The sequence below is a fragment of the Nannobrachium achirus genome (genome assembly GCF_963921795.1).
Source record: "Nannobrachium achirus genome assembly, chromosome: 13".
In the NCBI taxonomy this organism is placed as follows: Eukaryota; Metazoa; Chordata; class Actinopteri; order Myctophiformes; family Myctophidae; genus Nannobrachium; species Nannobrachium achirus.
Genome location: NC_137833.1, coordinates 61,217,770 through 61,235,288, shown reverse-complemented (window position 1 = coordinate 61,235,288; position 17,519 = coordinate 61,217,770). Strand labels below are relative to the sequence as shown.

At 43.6% G+C, this 17,519-nt stretch overlaps 1 protein-coding gene across 1 annotated transcript in view; it reads left to right on the top strand.

The window, feature by feature from the left end:
• piezo1 (piezo type mechanosensitive ion channel component 1 (Er blood group)) overlaps nt 1-17,519 on the top strand; it is a 186,901-nt gene that overhangs the window by 102,855 nt on the left and 66,527 nt on the right. Inside the window, exons 13-19 of the mRNA XM_080740889.1 lie at nt 2,365-2,470; nt 3,786-3,967; nt 7,366-7,514; nt 8,127-8,288; nt 9,583-9,680; nt 10,978-11,141; nt 14,281-14,457. Of these exons, the coding sequence (XP_080597015.1) occupies nt 2,365-2,470; nt 3,786-3,967; nt 7,366-7,514; nt 8,127-8,288; nt 9,583-9,680; nt 10,978-11,141; nt 14,281-14,457 (1,038 nt within the window). The remainder of the gene's footprint in view (nt 1-2,364; nt 2,471-3,785; nt 3,968-7,365; nt 7,515-8,126; nt 8,289-9,582; nt 9,681-10,977; nt 11,142-14,280; nt 14,458-17,519) is intronic.

Sequence of the window (17,519 nt, the reverse complement as noted above, 5' to 3'; positions counted from 1 at the left end):
AAAATTTGAGTTACAAATGTTCGCTGAAAAAATACATATATTCAAAGAGTTGCACACATTTTCACGACTTTTCAAAAATAGCAGATCTAAAAGCTCGCAGCATGGCACTCGATGCCGCGCTGCATATTGTATATCTGCTATTTTTCAATAGCTAAAGTATAAAATAATTAAGGCCCCTCCACCTTGGGCCCTAGTAACTCAGTCCCACTTTCCCCCCCCTTGTGACGCCCCTGACTAGAACTGGGTTATGCATATGTTTAGCCGTTTCAGTGAAATATGATTTACACTGTCTTTCTGTGTATATAAACTAAGAGAGCGATTAGGTGGCAGAGTGGAGAGGGCTGAAGTTAGTGATATGTCTGTCTTAACTACATAAACTGAGAGACAGTAACACCATGCCTGGAGACTAACACACACTCTGTACTCTATCAAGAAAAATAAGAAAACCATGAGTCTAAAAGCACTCGGTGAATTGCAGTAGGTACCTTGTCCATAATATTGCAGTGCAATGTACACACACTCCCTTTTTGGAGAATGTTCTATTCAATATTTTCGCAGAAAACAAACTAGATTTCATCATAGTTTTAAATGCCAAGTTGTGCAGTATATAAGAGTATTGTATTTATTAATTTAATATGTGTGAACAATACCCAGCAAGCACGGTCACGGTCAAATCAGTGACATCTCGATTGGGGCCAGATCAAGTCAAACCATGACTAGTCAGATCTGGCCTAAAATATCACCTGATTTCAACCAACATAAATACGGATGTCCTGGATTAATCAGAGATTGTTTCGATTGAGGCCAGATAAATATCATAACTAGTCAGATATGTCCCAGAATATAACCTTATATGCTCATATTTCAACTAACATTACAAACAATAACAATAATCCTATAGTCCTGGTAATGATGTCAAGATCATCCCCATATGGCCTAGTTCTGAATGTCACAGGAGGACGTTATCATAACATCATCATGACGTCATTTGGCTTGCAGGGTATACATTTGGAAACATTCCAAAAAGCAGAAGTCTGCTTGGCTCAGCAGTTGTGGGGCTTGCAGGCGGCTCTGAGCCAAGTCCAGTGATAAGGCCTCCTTCAGAAACATTCCAAAAAAACAGAAATGGGAGGTTGTGTTTAATAATCATGTCAAACGTCTCACTGGTTGACCAGTGAGTCGGCGGCTGTGATTGTGATCCAAGTCTGATTACACTCCACTCGCCTCCCTTTGGAGACATTGGGAAAATGGCATGGGAGAGGATGAGAGGTCAAGCAACAATCAGGGTGAAAGTTGATTAGTTCTTCCTTGCCCATGCAACATCACAACTAACAACAAAACTACAAAAACAACCAGCCTTTTACTTATACCTGTAATTGTATTCAAATAAGGAAATAAATACAAACATAGCATATTAAATACGGTCTGATCAAAATGCTAAAGTAGCGTATGTATAAACTGCTTTGTTTGTTAGTTTGTTGTTGTTTTTCCCACTGGCCTGCTAAACAGAACACTAAGATTAAAACTTGACTATTTTTCTCAAATGGTCACTTTACTTGACAGGGGTTGACACTAAGGTCTCAGAGGCACTTGCCCATCGGGCAAGTACAGGTCATGGTCTACTTGCCCAAAGGTCATGCCCACTTGCCCCAAAAAGTTAATTGTCCAGTATAAAATGATAGGTAAGATTTGAATTACCGCACAATTTAACACTTATTTCTTTACTTTCTGGGGCTGTGCGAAAAAATCCAACATTACCTACATTACATACTGTAGCTATGATTGAATATGTCTATGGGTTCACACTTTTACATTCCGCAGCCACGTTCAGCTGTTTAGACAGATATCTGGTGTTGTGTTTATAGATGGTTGCGTCCCCTCTCAAATGAGCACTTGCCCAGCCGGGCAAACCTGAAAGCAAGCGCCACCTGTCCTAAAGTTCTTTTTACCTATAGTATAGATTTTCATTTTTTAATATTTTTTATCCCACCATTTTTGTAACCCATTTTTTTCCCCCAGTGCCAATTGCCTAAGCTGTAATCCTGGGTTCTGTCCTTCCCTCTGCCATGCCTGGGGAGCCCTGGCTGGCCAGGGGGAGGCTGTATAGACTACTGCATGTTTTTGTGAGGGTACCTACCCTTGGAGACACGGGGAGAACATGCAAACTCCACACAGAAAGGCCCTTTCGCCAAACCCCACCTAGGGGGTTGGGGTAGCACCTTCTCCATTGCTCTCATCAAGTTTTCACATTTTTAAATGACGGAATTATTCTTTTGTTTTTAACTGTTCCTTTTCTCCCACCCCTTGCCCATTTCTCTTTCCCTCTCACTCTTGTCTCTCTCTCTGTCTCTCCCTCACTCTCAGCTCCTGTTCACTCTGACCTTCTGGCTCTTGTTACGTCAGTCAGTCAAGGAGGGTTTCAGCAGAATGCAGAAAATGACCACGCCATTACAGGAGGTCACCACAGGAGGTAGAGATGCACACATGCAAATACAAATGTCTTCACACACACTAATAGGTTAAATGACAACCTTGAAGTTGAACGACAGAATGTTAACCAGCAGGATGTAATAATCTATTAGTCTAAATCAGGGGTTCTCAAACTTTTTTAGGCCGTGACCCCCCCCAAATAAACATATTTAAACTGGGGCCTCCACCCTGACAAGCACTTGGAATTGTAGGTATTACATTTAATGTGACTCGGTTCCACAGATAAATACTGTATTGTGAAAATAGCCGATCTACAGCATGTAGATCGGCTATTTCCACAATGTTCGCCCCTTGCTTACTTAATATTTGACAGTTTGATATTAAAACGGTCTTGAAAGTCCATAAATTGTCACTTTAAAAATGTGCAGATACCATGTATACACTTATACTGTGTGTTGGTTTGTTTACCATTGAGTGGGGGGGGAAACAATGACATTAAGCTAATCATCTGGGGACCCCACAAAATAATTTGGGGACCCCACTTGGGGTCCTGACCCCAAGTTTGAGAACCACTGGTCTAAATTGTATACTTTATCTCACATCCCACATAATGCACAGTCAGAAACGGGATTCATTTTTCACAACTGAAACATGATGTAAACCCTACCATATGAAGCCACTACACCAGGGGTCTTCAACATTTTCAGGCCAAGGACCCCTTAGTTGAGAGAGAGAAGAAGCAGGGACCCCCACAACCTGTTGATAGATTCCATATAGTTTCATCTTTTGACAGCACAATGACAGCACAATCATCAGTGTATTTTGGATTATTGAACCGTCAATACTTAATACACTTGATCTTTCACTCTGTACTCTTTTTCCCCTCTACACCAAAGCTATTTGCCAAAAATAGTAATAGTAGATCTGCTATTTTTGTCTAAAGTTCTCCGAATATGGACGCTAGGGTTCAAGTGCTTAACCCATTTAGGCGTAACCTATTAGGGCTAAATCAGAAATTAGCCTACAAAAACAAATATTTGCTACATACTGTATATGTACTGTAAGCCCCTCCCAAACAGCAAAATGTGTTCCCGGCCTGAATAAAAAAGGAGGGGAAAAAGGTTTCTATCACACAAATATTTGGCGGCTCCTCTGTAGTATCTCTGAGGACCCCCTAGTGTTCCCGGACCCCCTATTGAAGACCCCTGGTCTAAATTGTATACTTCATCTCACCTACTGCACTGTCAGAAACGGGATTCATTTTTTCACAACTGAAACATGATGTAAATTGTAAACCATACCATATGAAGCCACTACACCTTCCCCCAACCTTCTCTGTCTGTGTACTCCTCTAGAAGCCTGTGGTGGTAATGAGTCAGTGCTGAAGGTTCTGGGAGGCATGGTGATGAGCTGCTATGCCAAGTACTGGATTTATGTGTGCGGAGGAATGTTCATCATGGTCTCCTTCGCTGGAAAGCTGGTCGGATACAAGATCATCTACATGTTGCTGTTCCTCGTCTGCCTCTGCCTCTATCAGGTTGCAACACCAGTCCTTTTTGTATCGCATTGATATAATTTCTGGCCAAAGGGGGAAAAGACTAACCTGACTTGCGTCAGATGGTGGCAGTAGTGCGTAGGCTACCGCTCTACTTTACCATCTGAGATCTCTCGGTGGGAGTTGATAACGCTCGTAAAGCCCCGGGCCGGACCAATCAGCGGCAGCTACGGGCGGGCTCTGAGCGGCTCTGAGCCAATAGAGTCTGATTGCAGACCACGTGGATGCAGACAGGCCAATCTGAGTGGTTGGAGTTGGCACTCCCAGACTGTGACAGAGAGACGGCCACATCCAATCACCTGCTAAAGAATTTCAAAAAATGGCCCGCCCCTTACATCGAGTCTGCCCGAGAGATCTCAGATGGTAAAGTAGAGCGGTAGCCTATGCACTACTGCCACCATCTGACGCAAGTCAGGTTAGGAAAAGACGAGATCTCAAACTATATCACACGGTTGAACAGACAGTGGTTCTCAACCTTTTCAGGCCGCGACCCCCAAAATAATAATATTTTAACTGGGGACCCCTCACTCTATGAGCAATAACACATTACATTTTGTATATCACAGTTCTATTGTGAAAATAGCTGATCTACATGCTCACAACATGTGAGCATGTAGGTCTGCTATTTTCACAATTTCTGCCTCTAATATTTGACAATTTGGCCAGGGTTTAATTTGTCATTTTAAAGGTATTAAAAAGCCCTTAAATTATCACTTTAGAAACATGCAGATACCCTCTATACACTCAAACTCTATGTTGGTTTGTTTACTGTTGTGTGAGAAAACAACGTTGCACATTAAGTTAATCATCTGGGGACCCCCCTAAATAATTTGGGGACCCCCCTGGGGGGTCCCGAACCACAGGTTGAGAACCACTGCCGTAGAACATATGCAATTACTGTACTGTACCGTACCAGTTATAACGCAGCAGGCCACCATACCATACCAAGCCATAATATACCATATTGTGTCATATCATACCACCATAATGTACCTACCATACGTCATTCCATGCCATGTATTAGTATAAAAAAAGAGCGTGGCATTCAAGAAATACTTCTCTCGGGTGCACGGTTGTGGCAACAATACACTTTTGAAAAAGGAAACCAGCACTCACTCAGATAAGGTTCTTCCTTGTTTATTAAAGGGTTCACCCCAGCAGTGGATCAAAGACAGACGTTTCGGCCCACAGGCCTTCCTCAGTGTAGAAAAGGAAGCTGAGGAAGGCCTGCGGGCCGAGTCCGTCTTTGATCCACTGCTGGGGGTGAATTGAACCCTTTTAAAGGACAACTCCTCCCTAAATCCCTTCTAGGCAAATTTTCCTACTTATATTGATCCAAAATAACCATGGGGACTGTTAGGCAGAAATACCCCTGTTGTCCAGTTTCCCCAGCAGAACCCAGCAGCTCTCATAGCATAGAGTGGAGCTTAATAAGCCTATCGCTTTTACACTATTTGTTGTGGTCAAAAGTGTTTTTATTTTTCATGAATGTGGTATAAGTTGTCATTACAAACACATCCATGCCATCGTTGTCCCACAAAAGCCATCACACTCTGCTAAACAGATGTTATGCTTTTATGTGTTTTACCAAGTCCCGGAAAAGATGCCCTGTGATTGGCCAGTACTGTCACTTTGATTGGCAGTTGTGCCGAATGCTCACCCCAAAACATGATTTATGAGATTGTGGTGGCTTGTGTGGGACAACCAAGGCATGGATGTGTTTGTAATAACAAATAGTCACACATTCATTAAAAAGAAAATCACTTTTGACCACAACAAATTGTGTAAAAGCGATATGCTTATAGGCTCCACTCTATGCTATGACAGCTGCTGGGGAAACTAGACAACAGGGACATTTCTGCCTAATAGACCCCATGGACAGTCTTTTTGGATCAATATACGTAAGTAGGAAAATTAGCCTAGAAGTGATTTAGTGCGGGTTGTCCTTTAAGACATTGTGCCGTGACTTTTCCCACCCTACAACATAATCATCAAGTATTATGATCAATGATCATACTTGGAGGAAGATCTTTTTCAAAAACAGAAAGTGTTAAAATTATGTTTTTGTGCCCACCTGTTCATTAAGTATACCTGGTTTTCAGGTGGGTGGTGACCCAGCTGAAGTTAGCAACACCCACAGTGTTGTTGCATGGTTAAACAGGGTAGGGATGATATTGTGATGTCATGTTTGCGGATGACACCACGGTTATAGGACTAATATCCAACGATGATGAGAGGGCCTATAGGAGGGAAATTGAAGAGCTAACCCTATGGTGCCAGAATAACAACCTCTCTCTAAATGTCAGTAAAACAAAAGAGATCATCGTTGACTTTAGGAAGTCTAAAGTCAATCACAGTCCCTTAACCATAAATGGTTCACCTGTAGACATAGTGGACAGTTTCAAATTCCTGGGTGTATACATAACAAACACACTCACATGGTCTCTAAACACCAAAGGTATCCTTAAGAAAGCGCAGCAGCGACTGTACTTTCTGAGGCGCCTCAGGAGATTTGGCCTGAGCACCAAGGCTCTTGTAAATTTCTATCGCTGTACCACAGAAAGTGTTTTGACAGGATGCATCACAGTGTGGTTTGGTAACGTGACTGTTCAAGACAGTAAACAGTTACAGAGGATTGTGAAGAGAGCTGCTAAAATTATTGGCACAGAATTACCACAGCTACACACAATCTATAACACACGCTGTAAGAAAAAGACAGAGAACATCTTAAAGGACAGCAGTCATCCTGCCCATTCCCTGTTCTATCTCCTCCCATCCAAAAAACGTTACCAGAGCATCACATCGCACACCACTCGTCTCAGTAATAGTTTTTTTGCTCAAGCAATCAGGTTGCTTAACGAAGAGATGAAAGCGAGACGTAGGTAGTCATGTGCGCTGTACGCAGTTTTTAAACTGTACACTGTTACACTGTATGGTTTTTGTTGTTTTGGGTTGTCTTGGGTGACTTGTTGTTTTGTTTCTTGGGTTGTCTTGTGTGTGTAATAAGGCTGAGAGTGCTCCTGGCACAAGCATTTCATTTGCATATCTGTACCTGTATGGATATGCGTGTGACAAATAAACCTGAACCTGAACCTGATTAGATCAATTTAAATTGGGCCTTTTGACTCAGGAAGTAACCAAAAATATACAGGGAATACACATTTGCATATTATAACCACACCTGGGGGTCTATTAGAGTAATGTTAACTCCATAGACACATACAAAACTATGGCACCACCTCTTTAACTTCATGTTGGCACTCAGAAGTTCCTAAATTGAACACACCCACAAGTAACGTTATTACCGTCATATTTGTTTGTGTGTCAAAAACACACATTGGTTATTAACTACCACGTCATGGCTTCTTTGTGTTCCTCAGGTGTACTACTCCCTGTGGAGGAGGCTGTTGAAGGTGTTCTGGTGGCTGGTGGTTGCATACACCATGTTGGTGTTGATCTGCATCTACACCTACCAGTTTGAAGACTTCCCTGGTTACTGGAGGAACTTCACTGGCTTCACCGAGGAGCAGTATGTTCACACACATGTCTAAAGATGGTTTAGAGATAACCTGAGAGAAACTTAACCTTAATTTTAAGTTTTGCATATGAAGAAGAATAGGGTTTTGTGCGTTTTGCACAAAATGGATTACTCGTTTTCAATTGTAATCCATATATTGGACTTCTGATGGTACATACTGGTTGAGATTGAGCCTCCCTATTGTAGTTACAGGCAGACACCATGTTTATTAGGCCCTAATAATTAGGGGATGAGATTCATGTCAATGTACCGATATGAATTTTCTTAAACTTTCATGACTACAATGCATACAGAGTAAACAAGATTGGAGTCAATTTCTCATTTCAAAAATCTACGTTAGCATATGCTTTCAATGAGATAACATACTTAATTCTGACCATCCGAAAGGTAATTAAATTGTATCTATCTCGATCTCTGGAAAAACCTGAATGTGCTGATTCAAAACATAGAAGATCGAAACAAACACTCAATCTGCCCACTAATGGCAATAATATAGGCTGTGTTTTTATAAAAAATGCATTGGCCCACATCACGTAGGCTAGGTCTGAATCCATCTAAAGATATGCACCCATGCCAATACATTCCCCTCAATGTACTCCACAGGTTGGCAGACATCGGCCTGGAGACGTTTGCGTTGTCAGAGCTCTTCAGCAGCATCCTGATTCCTGGCTTCTTCCTGCTGGCCTGCATACTGCAGCTCCACTACTTCCACAAGCCCTTCATGAGGATCACTGATCTGGAGCACGTTACGCCCATTAAACACAGGTAACCACATAGAGAATCACTGATCTGGAGCATGTTACGCCCATTAAACACAGGTAACCACATATAGACATACACAGTGGAGAGAAAGAAAATACCCATTGACATAACGGTCACAGTGATACAAGAAATTGAATAAAGGTACACCAGTACTCTACTAATCGGGAGAGAAGCGACCGCCAGGTCCCATACACAAACTTTAGAAGGCAATGGTAGCCATACTGTGTACCACTTTGCGTGATTTTAGGGCAAAATCTCATGGTGGCGCTAGAAGATGGCCATGTGAGAAATGAGGGGTTTGTGGTTTGGCAGCCAAGGAGTGTGTGTGCAAAGTTTGGCTTGGATAGGGGCAACGGTGGCGGAGATATGAGTAGGGCAAAAGTGTGACGTGACGTGTGACGGACTGACAGACTGACTGACAGCCGGTGGACGTTTTGATAGTAACTGCGACCTGACGGTCTGTTTCATGAAAGGAAAACCCAACAGCAACTGCTATCACTGCTGAAAAGAATAGCTTTATATGTTGATGTAGTTGGTAAATTTAAACGTCTGTAGCTTGTTCTGTGGGAGTGGTTTTCTCACTAGTCAGGTGTGATCGCTTAGGCCTCATCATCTAAAACAACGGTTCGGTATTTGCGGAAAGTTTTGTTAAAATAGGAGGAACTCCCCAACTCCTCTGAAAAAAATGCAGAGCACATGACATGACCTGTGTGTTCTCAATGGGCTAGCAGCTACGGGAATGGGCATGGCACAAACAATCTTTATCTAAGGCCATGGTTACACGGAGCTGGATATTTCTGAAGCTAGACATTTTTTTATGCTGTTGGGGCTTGCAGCCACATGAAGCTGGATATTTCGGCCGCGAAGCTGGATATTTTTGAAACCGTATAAATAAGTGGAGAGATTGAAAAATATCCGATTCACTGGATCCGTGTAGACAGGGAACCCGGATATCTCTGAAGACTTTACTGTGTGCTTGTTAGACCTAGATGTCTTTGTCGTGTGGACCTAGATATTTTCCTATGTGGATATCTGAAAAACCGGGATATATGAAATATCCAGCTCCGTGTAGCCATGGCCTAAGAAGAAAACTTTTAGGAACTTTTTAATAACTTTGCATTCACTTGATGTTTGCAATGCTTTATCTTATGTTTACATTTAAATGTACACAAATAGGATTTGATTTGATAATATGATATAATATTTCTACTTGTATTCTACGTGTAATGTCTCTTTTTATGAATGATGTTTTCTCTATGTCCAAAATATGAAAAAGACAAACCTAACCTCTTCCCAGGAAGAATGGCAGCCAGCGGCGTGTGGTCATCGGCTGTACGGACACAGAGGAGGAAGACTTGCTGACCGACATAGTAGATGACCAGTCAGAGGATGAAGGTAAAATATCGTCGTTGTCGGGTGGAAACCTTGTATCTCCAAGTTTCAAATGTGTACTTTCTTTCGCAAAGCCCTGTTTCATCATACAAGGCCGTCTCACAAAAGTAGTGAAAACAGCAGAACTAAGCACACAACGCCTCGCGGTGCGAGGCGTTGTGTTCTTGTAAATCGTCTGTTTTCACTAGTTTAAGTCATTTTTTAAAATGATACATGCAAAACGAACGGTTTTGGACATACAAGGTTTCCACCCGACGACGACAATATGACATAATAGAGACTTAAGCCTCGAACAGAGTCTGGTCCGCGGTGGAAGGCTATCCACCGCGGTGTAGTGCGGTGTAGTCTTTTTGAGCGTTAACGTTGTAGTTTTAAGACTCAAAAAGACTACACCGCACTACACCGCGGTGGACCCGACTCTGATAGCGGCTTTAAGCCCGTATCAGAGTGTACGGTGGAGAGCTATCCACCGCAAATTTGAGGTGGAAAGCTTTCCACCTCAAGTCAGAAAATAAGTGCAGGCCATCATAGTACGCCACGGTGGAGACCTATTCACCATGACTGACTAGTCTAGATTGACCAATCAGTGAACGGGGTGTAGAGCCTGTCTGTCTGATAGTAAAAACAGAGAGATGTGTTGGGACTCGAGGTGGAAAGCTCTCCACCGCGAGGAATGATGTAACGTTGTAGTTTCATGACTCAAAAAGACTCGAAAAGACTACACCGCGGTGTAAAGCCTTGCACCGCCCAGGCGACTATGATGCCGGCTTTACTCTCTACTTTCTAACCCTAAGCATTTTAGTCACTTTTATTTTAACTGGCATTACTCTAGTCTCAGTCATTGTTTTTCTTTCTGCATTGTGTATTTGTAGCTTGCAAGACAGATATAGTTTTCACTCACACATTTGGATACCGGTATCTACAGTGTAGCTACTGTAATGTGTACACTAGTGAAACACTAGTGCTGCTGACATGTTTCTGTTGTTTTCCAAACATTGTTACTCTTTATATTCTTATAACTGATAGTCAAAATCTCCATCTCCACCCCTCTGACCCAATCAACTGTAGATTTAGTCGCCTAAAATGTATGATATTTAGTCGACTAAAATTTGACTAAAACTAAAACTTTTCAGGTGACTAAATTATGACTAAAACTAAATTACATTTTATTCAAAAGACTATGACTATCCCTTCAACCATCTCTTCTTCCCTCTTCTCCCTCACTCTGCGATCCCACTCTCACCCTCCTACTCTCACCCTCCTTTCCTTATCTCCATCTCAACGTTCCCCTCTCCTCTAGAGATGGTCCCCAGTAAGTGGGGTCTGGTGATGGACAGACTGCTGGTTCTGTCCAGCAGGTTCTCTGACATCCTGACCCAGGCCCAGGTCTTCATCTGGAGGCTGCTGGAGCTGCACATCCTCAAGATGGTCGCCTTCTTTACCATGTGGGTCGCACTGGGAGAGGTAAGGAAAACCATGTCACACATTCTCATTCAAAAAACCATGTCACACATTCTCATTCATTCACATAGCACGCCACGACAGAATAGTTGATCTCATAACAAAGGACATATCTAAACATTTTGCACCGTCTGTGAGAATGTACAAACATTCCTGTGTCAAACCTTCCATGTTTCATCTCTGTTTCCATTCTTGAAGTGGCCTGTACCTTTGATTCTAGCTTAGAGGAAGCCTTTATGACTAAAGTCATTAAATACCAGCCTCTCCTACGAACCATCACAGAGCTAGGCTATAGGAGCAATCTATTTGTGTTCATCTTTGGCAGCCTTGGACATGTACATAGGTTGGTTGTAAGAGGCTTCCAACAACTTGGGATGCCAAAAAAAGCAGCTAAACGGCTTGCAAAGTTCTGTGCAATCTCTTCTACTATCGGTAGTCGCCAAATATGGCGAAGGCGTTGTTACATGTACCCTTGAATGGTGTGTGGTTATTGGACATTTGTCCAGGATTTGCTGACTGTACATTATTTACAGCACCTTGTAATATTTGTGTCCTTGTACTGTATCTCTTATGTGGACATAAATAAATGATTGAAGTGTGTGTGTGTGTGTGTGTGTGTGTGTGTGTGTGTGTGTGTGTGTGTGTGTGTGTGTGTGTGTGTGTGTGTGTGTGTGTGTGTGTGTGTGTGTGTGTGTGTGTGTGTGTGTGTGTGTGTGTGTGTGTGTGTGTGTGCGTGCGTGCGCGTGTGCATGTGGAGCATCCTTCTGGACCTAATATGTCAATCAGAGTATAAGTGTACATGGTAGAGCAGGGGTCTTCAACGTTTTCAGGCCAAGGACCCCTTAGTTGAGAGAGAGAGATGAAGCAGGGACCCCCACAACCTGTTCATAGATTCCATATTGTTTCATTGTTTGACAGCACAATCATCAGTGTATTTTGGATTCATGTCAATTTGTGTTTTCAGATATTTAACCATTTGAACAGTCAATACTTAATAAACTTGACCTTTCACTCTGTACTTGGTCTGCTCTTTTTCCCCTCTACACCCAAAGCTCTTTGCCAAAAATAGCCGATCTACAAGCTCACAACGCCACACAGCGCGAGGCGTTGTGAGCTTGTAGATCGGCTATTTTTGGCTAAACTTCTCAGAATATGGACACTAGGGTTCAAGTTGTTAATATAAAAGAGGAGGGAAAAAAAGTTTCTATCACACAAAGATTTGGAGGACCCTCTGTAGTAACTCTGAGGACCCCCTAGGGGTCCCGGACCCCCTGTTGAAGACCACTTAGATAGAGTATTTACATTATTGTTGATGGTATTGGTATTATATACATGACACAAACGAGGGAGTCAATTAACATCATTCCAAAGACGCACATCCTCTGTTTTTGGTCCTAAGCCAAACTGCAAAACAGCAGAATCATGCAAAACGAGTACATTTACATCAGGCAAAGTTTAAAAGGCAAATGCAAATTATGGTAAGTTGGACTACACTACCAGGTAAAGAACTGGTTAGTTGGTTACAATATGTAATACCTGTATAATCAGTTGAAGGCCCTATTATATTAATGTTACTTAATTTTATGCTGTTCAACAGTTGGTTCAAGTAGTTTGATTAGACAAGATATTCCATGTTATGCAATAACCCAACAATGAAGTATCTTACTGTAATGTAGTGTAATGTCTTACTCAATAGCTAGATAGTTTAGCTTGTTACCACCAAAGTGTATATTGTATATTTTATATTAGTTTAGGTCAGGAGTCTTCAACAGGGGGTCTGGGACCCCTATGGGGTCCTCAGAGATACTACAGGGGGGGCCACCAAATCCTCATGTGATAGGATAATTATTTTCAATTAAAGACTTTGAACCCTCGCATCCTTATTCTGAGGAGAACTTATTCTCCCTATTCTGAGGAGCCAAAAATAGCAGATCTACTGCGAGGCGTTGAGAGCTTGTAGATCGGCTATTTTCAGCAAAGAGGTTTGGTGTAGAGGTCACAAAGAACAGACCAAGTACAGAGTGAAAGGTCAAGTTTACTACATTTCGACAATTGACGTGGCTAAATGTCAGGAAAAAAAAGGGGGAATAAAAAATAACACGAATCCAACAGATGATGACAGTGCTGTCAAACAAGTCTGAAAATCATAACTCTTTCATACAATATGTAGAGGGGGTCCCTGCTTCATCTTTCTCTCAGTTAAGGGGTCCTTGGCCTGAAAACGTTGAAGACCCTTGGTTTAGGTTGTATACATGGTATACTGCTCATTTGAGATGCTATATTATATGATGAACTTGTACTCTCATAACATATGTAGGACAGGCATTCTTTGATTTGCTATTGCTGATGCATTTGGGCTTGTAATCACATGTTCTGTTTTATTTACACCATATTACTGTATCTTAAACCATGAATATGTAGGATAGGCATTCATAAGTTTATAGCTTCAGCCTATTCCTTTTGATCACCTTAAAGGTGATACACCATGCATTTAAAAAGTATTTATGTCATATTGATTATGTCCCAAAAACGTTTTTCAAAAGGTTTGAGGCTAAATTACCACTCCTGAATAGAGAGCCTCTCTCATTTTTGAATGGCTCTCAGAGCATTTCAGCTGCAGTGCCACCTTTGGCCTGAACTGCGCCACCCCCCCAAAAATCTTTTTGAAAAAGAAAAATGTTTTTGAAAAAAGATTTTTTCTTTTTTTTTAAACTATTTTTTTGACACATTTTTTTTTTATGATGACGCCACAATCGGCAGATGACGTTACAATCGGCAGCAAATCTGGATAGCCTGTTTTGAGAACCCGTGGGATACTTTTAACCTTCGCCTTCTCAAAACCAGAGAAAGACACAACGTCAGAAATGGGACTTTGTGAGGGGAGGCCCGTCCCCCTTTGGGGTACATAGAAGGTGCTAGTGGGACCCCAAAAAAAGGTTTTAAAATAGGAAAAGTGAAATTTCATGGTGTATCACCTTTAAACAGTTCTTTCTTATGCTTTTATGTATGTAAGACTTGTAAAAATGTTTGACTGTGAGTTCAGTTGATCAAATAAACTAAACTAAAACTAAACTAAACTAATACTCTCCTTTTCTCTGCTTCTCTCATGTCCTTCCCCATCTCCTGCGTTCTCTCTCCCCAGCCCTCGGTCATGAACCTGGTGTTGGTGGTGCTGTGGTCATTTGCCATGCCGTACGGTCGCTTCAGGCCCATGGCGTCCTGCCTGTCCACCGTCTGGGTGTGTGTCATCATCGTCTGTAAGATGCTGTACCAGCTGAGTGTGGTGAATCCCAACGAGTACTCCAACAACTGTAGCTTGGTAAGGCTTCCTACACACAGTAAAGTCACCTGCCCTCTCCTTGTCCTAGGGGAATGAGGGGGGAGAGTGTGGAATCTAATTAATTCCCTATGGAAGTCACATGGTTTCATGCTTCTTCCAAGCCTCTTGGCTTAAAGGACAACTTCGTTTTTTTTACAACAAGGGTTCATCTTGGGGGCATGCGTACAAGTGGCTAAATATGTCTTTTTAGACACAATAAGCCAGCAGTTTCTTTATTGCTATTTACAGTAACACTTCTAGCCCCCATAAGTCACATCCAACCATTGCGTTGTATCTTGGGAATGGGCTTATTCTGTGTAAAATTACATATTTAGCCACTTGTACGCATGCCCCCAACCACTGAAATAAGAATCTCTAAAACAATAGAAAGACGTAAATGAAATAATATTAACACCCAAGTTTTATATTCTTTAATTACAATTTAAAATATGAACCCTTGTTGTAAAAAAACTAATGTTGTCCTTTAAAGCGATGACGCCCTACCCCAAGAGGCTTGGAAGAGGCATGAAACCATGTGACTACCATAGGGAGTGAATTGGATTCCACTCATTCCCCTAGGACAAGGAAAGGGTACTTCACTAGTTAACAAGAAACACACCATGAAGGTTTAAGGGTTTTAATGAAGTAGAAAGCAGAATAAATAATGAGCAGTGATCGATAGTCAGACATGGATCTATGGTGTAAAACATGAATCAATCAATCAATAGGGAATCAATCCGTTATGAGTCAGGTGGAAGGAAGGGATCGGGGGGGGGTGTAGGTTCCGGGGAGGGTCGCGGACCCTGGAGTCTTTGGGGTAGGGGTCGTACAGCAAGATCGTCTGCACCGTCAGCGTCAGTGGCGATGTGGACTGAACCCCCCGGCAGGAACCTGAGAAAAGAAAATAGAGAGAGGAGGAGAAGGGGATAGGGAGAGGAGAGAAAGGTAGAGTGAGGGAGAGAGGGGAAAAAAGGCTGTGGTGGTGTAGGGGTGGTGGAGGGATGCGAAAGCAAGAGGGGTTCTGGGAAGTTAGAGTGAGGATAAATAGAGCCAGGTAGATCTCTGGGGGGCGGAGCTAAGGGCCAAGTAGGCCAGGTGGGTGGCGTGAGCAGGTAGGTGTAGAGGGGGGAGGCGTCATGGTGTGTTTCTCTCTCTCCTGAACTTCTGTTGTCCCAACACCATTTCACTAGTTAACAAGAAACACACCATGAAGGTTTAAGGGTTTTAATGAAGTAGAAAGCAGAATAAATAATGAGCAGTGATCGATAGTCAGACATGGATCTATGGTGTAAAACATGAATCAATCAATCAATAGGGAATCAATCCGTTATGAGTCAGGTGGAAGGAAGGGATCGGGGGGGGGTGTAGGTTCCGGGGAGGGTCGCGGACCCTGGAGTCTTTGGGGTAGGGGTCGTACAGCAAGATCGTCTGCACCGTCAGCGTCAGTGGCGATGTGGACTGAACCCCCAAAAGTAAACATAAGGGCCACTGCAATAGGTGTTGGGACGGTGTGGACTAACCCCCAAAGGAGAGACAAAGGGCAATTTCAGGACTACGCTAGGGCATGGTGGGCTGTTCTGAGGTCGTGGACGCTAGAACGTATGTAGCGCAAGTAGGCTTGCGAGGTCCACCTGCCTAGCAGTTGGACGGTGTGGTCTTGTAGGCCACGGCTAGCGGCTGTGGATGCGGCGCCGATACGGAAAGAGTGGCCTGAGTAATTATCTGCCGAGAAGCCTGAGATAGTGAGAATTTGGCGGAGGTGGAAGTGGAACCAGCTGCGGGTGGCTACTGTTCCGTTTTCTGTAATGAACAAAGGGTCTGAGGGTCGGGCGTTAAGGGAAAGTCTGGCTCGGATGTGAATGGCTAGGGGTTCGTAGGGGCTGGTTGTGGAGTTGAGGCGGAAAAGGTAGATGGGGGTTGAGCGGTACTGGGAGGCTTTGCTCTTTTTGACTGTGAACACGAGGGTGTTGTGGTCGTGGATGGCTAGGTCTGAAAGGCAGGGATGGATGCTGGGGTCGAAGTTAGAGTTGGGGGTTGTGTACTCTGAGCATCTGAGGAAGCCGTAGAAGGCGAGGAGGAACATGGATTCTAGAGTGGGGGAGGTGGTTTGGTTCGGATAGCCTGAACGGATGGTATGTAAGCAAGCGCCTAGGATGTCTAGTGTGAGGGGTAGGCGACTGGGGGGGAGGCGTGGTTCGAGGCGCTGCAGGCCTTTCAGTTGGAGGGTGATTTGTGGGTGCTGTGTGAAAGGATGGGGTGAGCCGGTGATAAGTTTGGAGAAAAAAGAGATTCCACAGAGGTACGCTCGGATTGTGGAAACTCTGGTGGAGTGTGTTGAGTGGCTGTGGCTGATGTAGGCTGAGAGTGTTATGAGGTCTGAGGAAGGGAAATGGATGTTGTGTGTGTGGTGGAACGACCTGAATTTGGTCCACGCGGTCCAGTAGGACGACAAGGTGGAATCGGCAACGCCCTGGAGTACGGACTGCTGGGACTGCAGGATGAGGTGGTGGAGGGGGTGGTTTACGGGAAGGTGATGTCCGAAAATGGTGGAACCGGGACTGGATGGGGGTCTGAGTGTGGAGCCAGTGTCTTGAATTTCTGAAACATAAAACGGGAAAGTGAGTCAGCTATGGCATTGTGGTGACCTGGGATGTGGGCTGCTTGGATGATGAACTGGTGTGTGACTGAGAGCCATGTGAGTCGGCGCAGGAGTGACATGATGGGGAGGGAGGAGGAACGGCCTTTGTTGATAATGTGGACTACGGCGGTGTTGTCGGTGTGGATGAGGATGCTTTTGCTGGTCCATTCGGGAGCCCATAGTGCGGCGGCGATGACGATGGGGTACAGTTCATAGAGGGCGGAGGTCTGGGTGTTGTTGGGGTCGAGCTGGTGGAAGTCGTCTGGCCAGGGGGAGGAGAACCATCTTCCCTTATGGTAGCCACCGAAACCGGTTGAGGGGGCGGCGTCTGTGAAAAGCTGGAGGTCTTCGGGGGAGGAGATGAAGTCGTCATAAAAGAAGGTGATACCGTTCCAGTTGGTGAGGAGGAGGTGCCAGAGCCGCA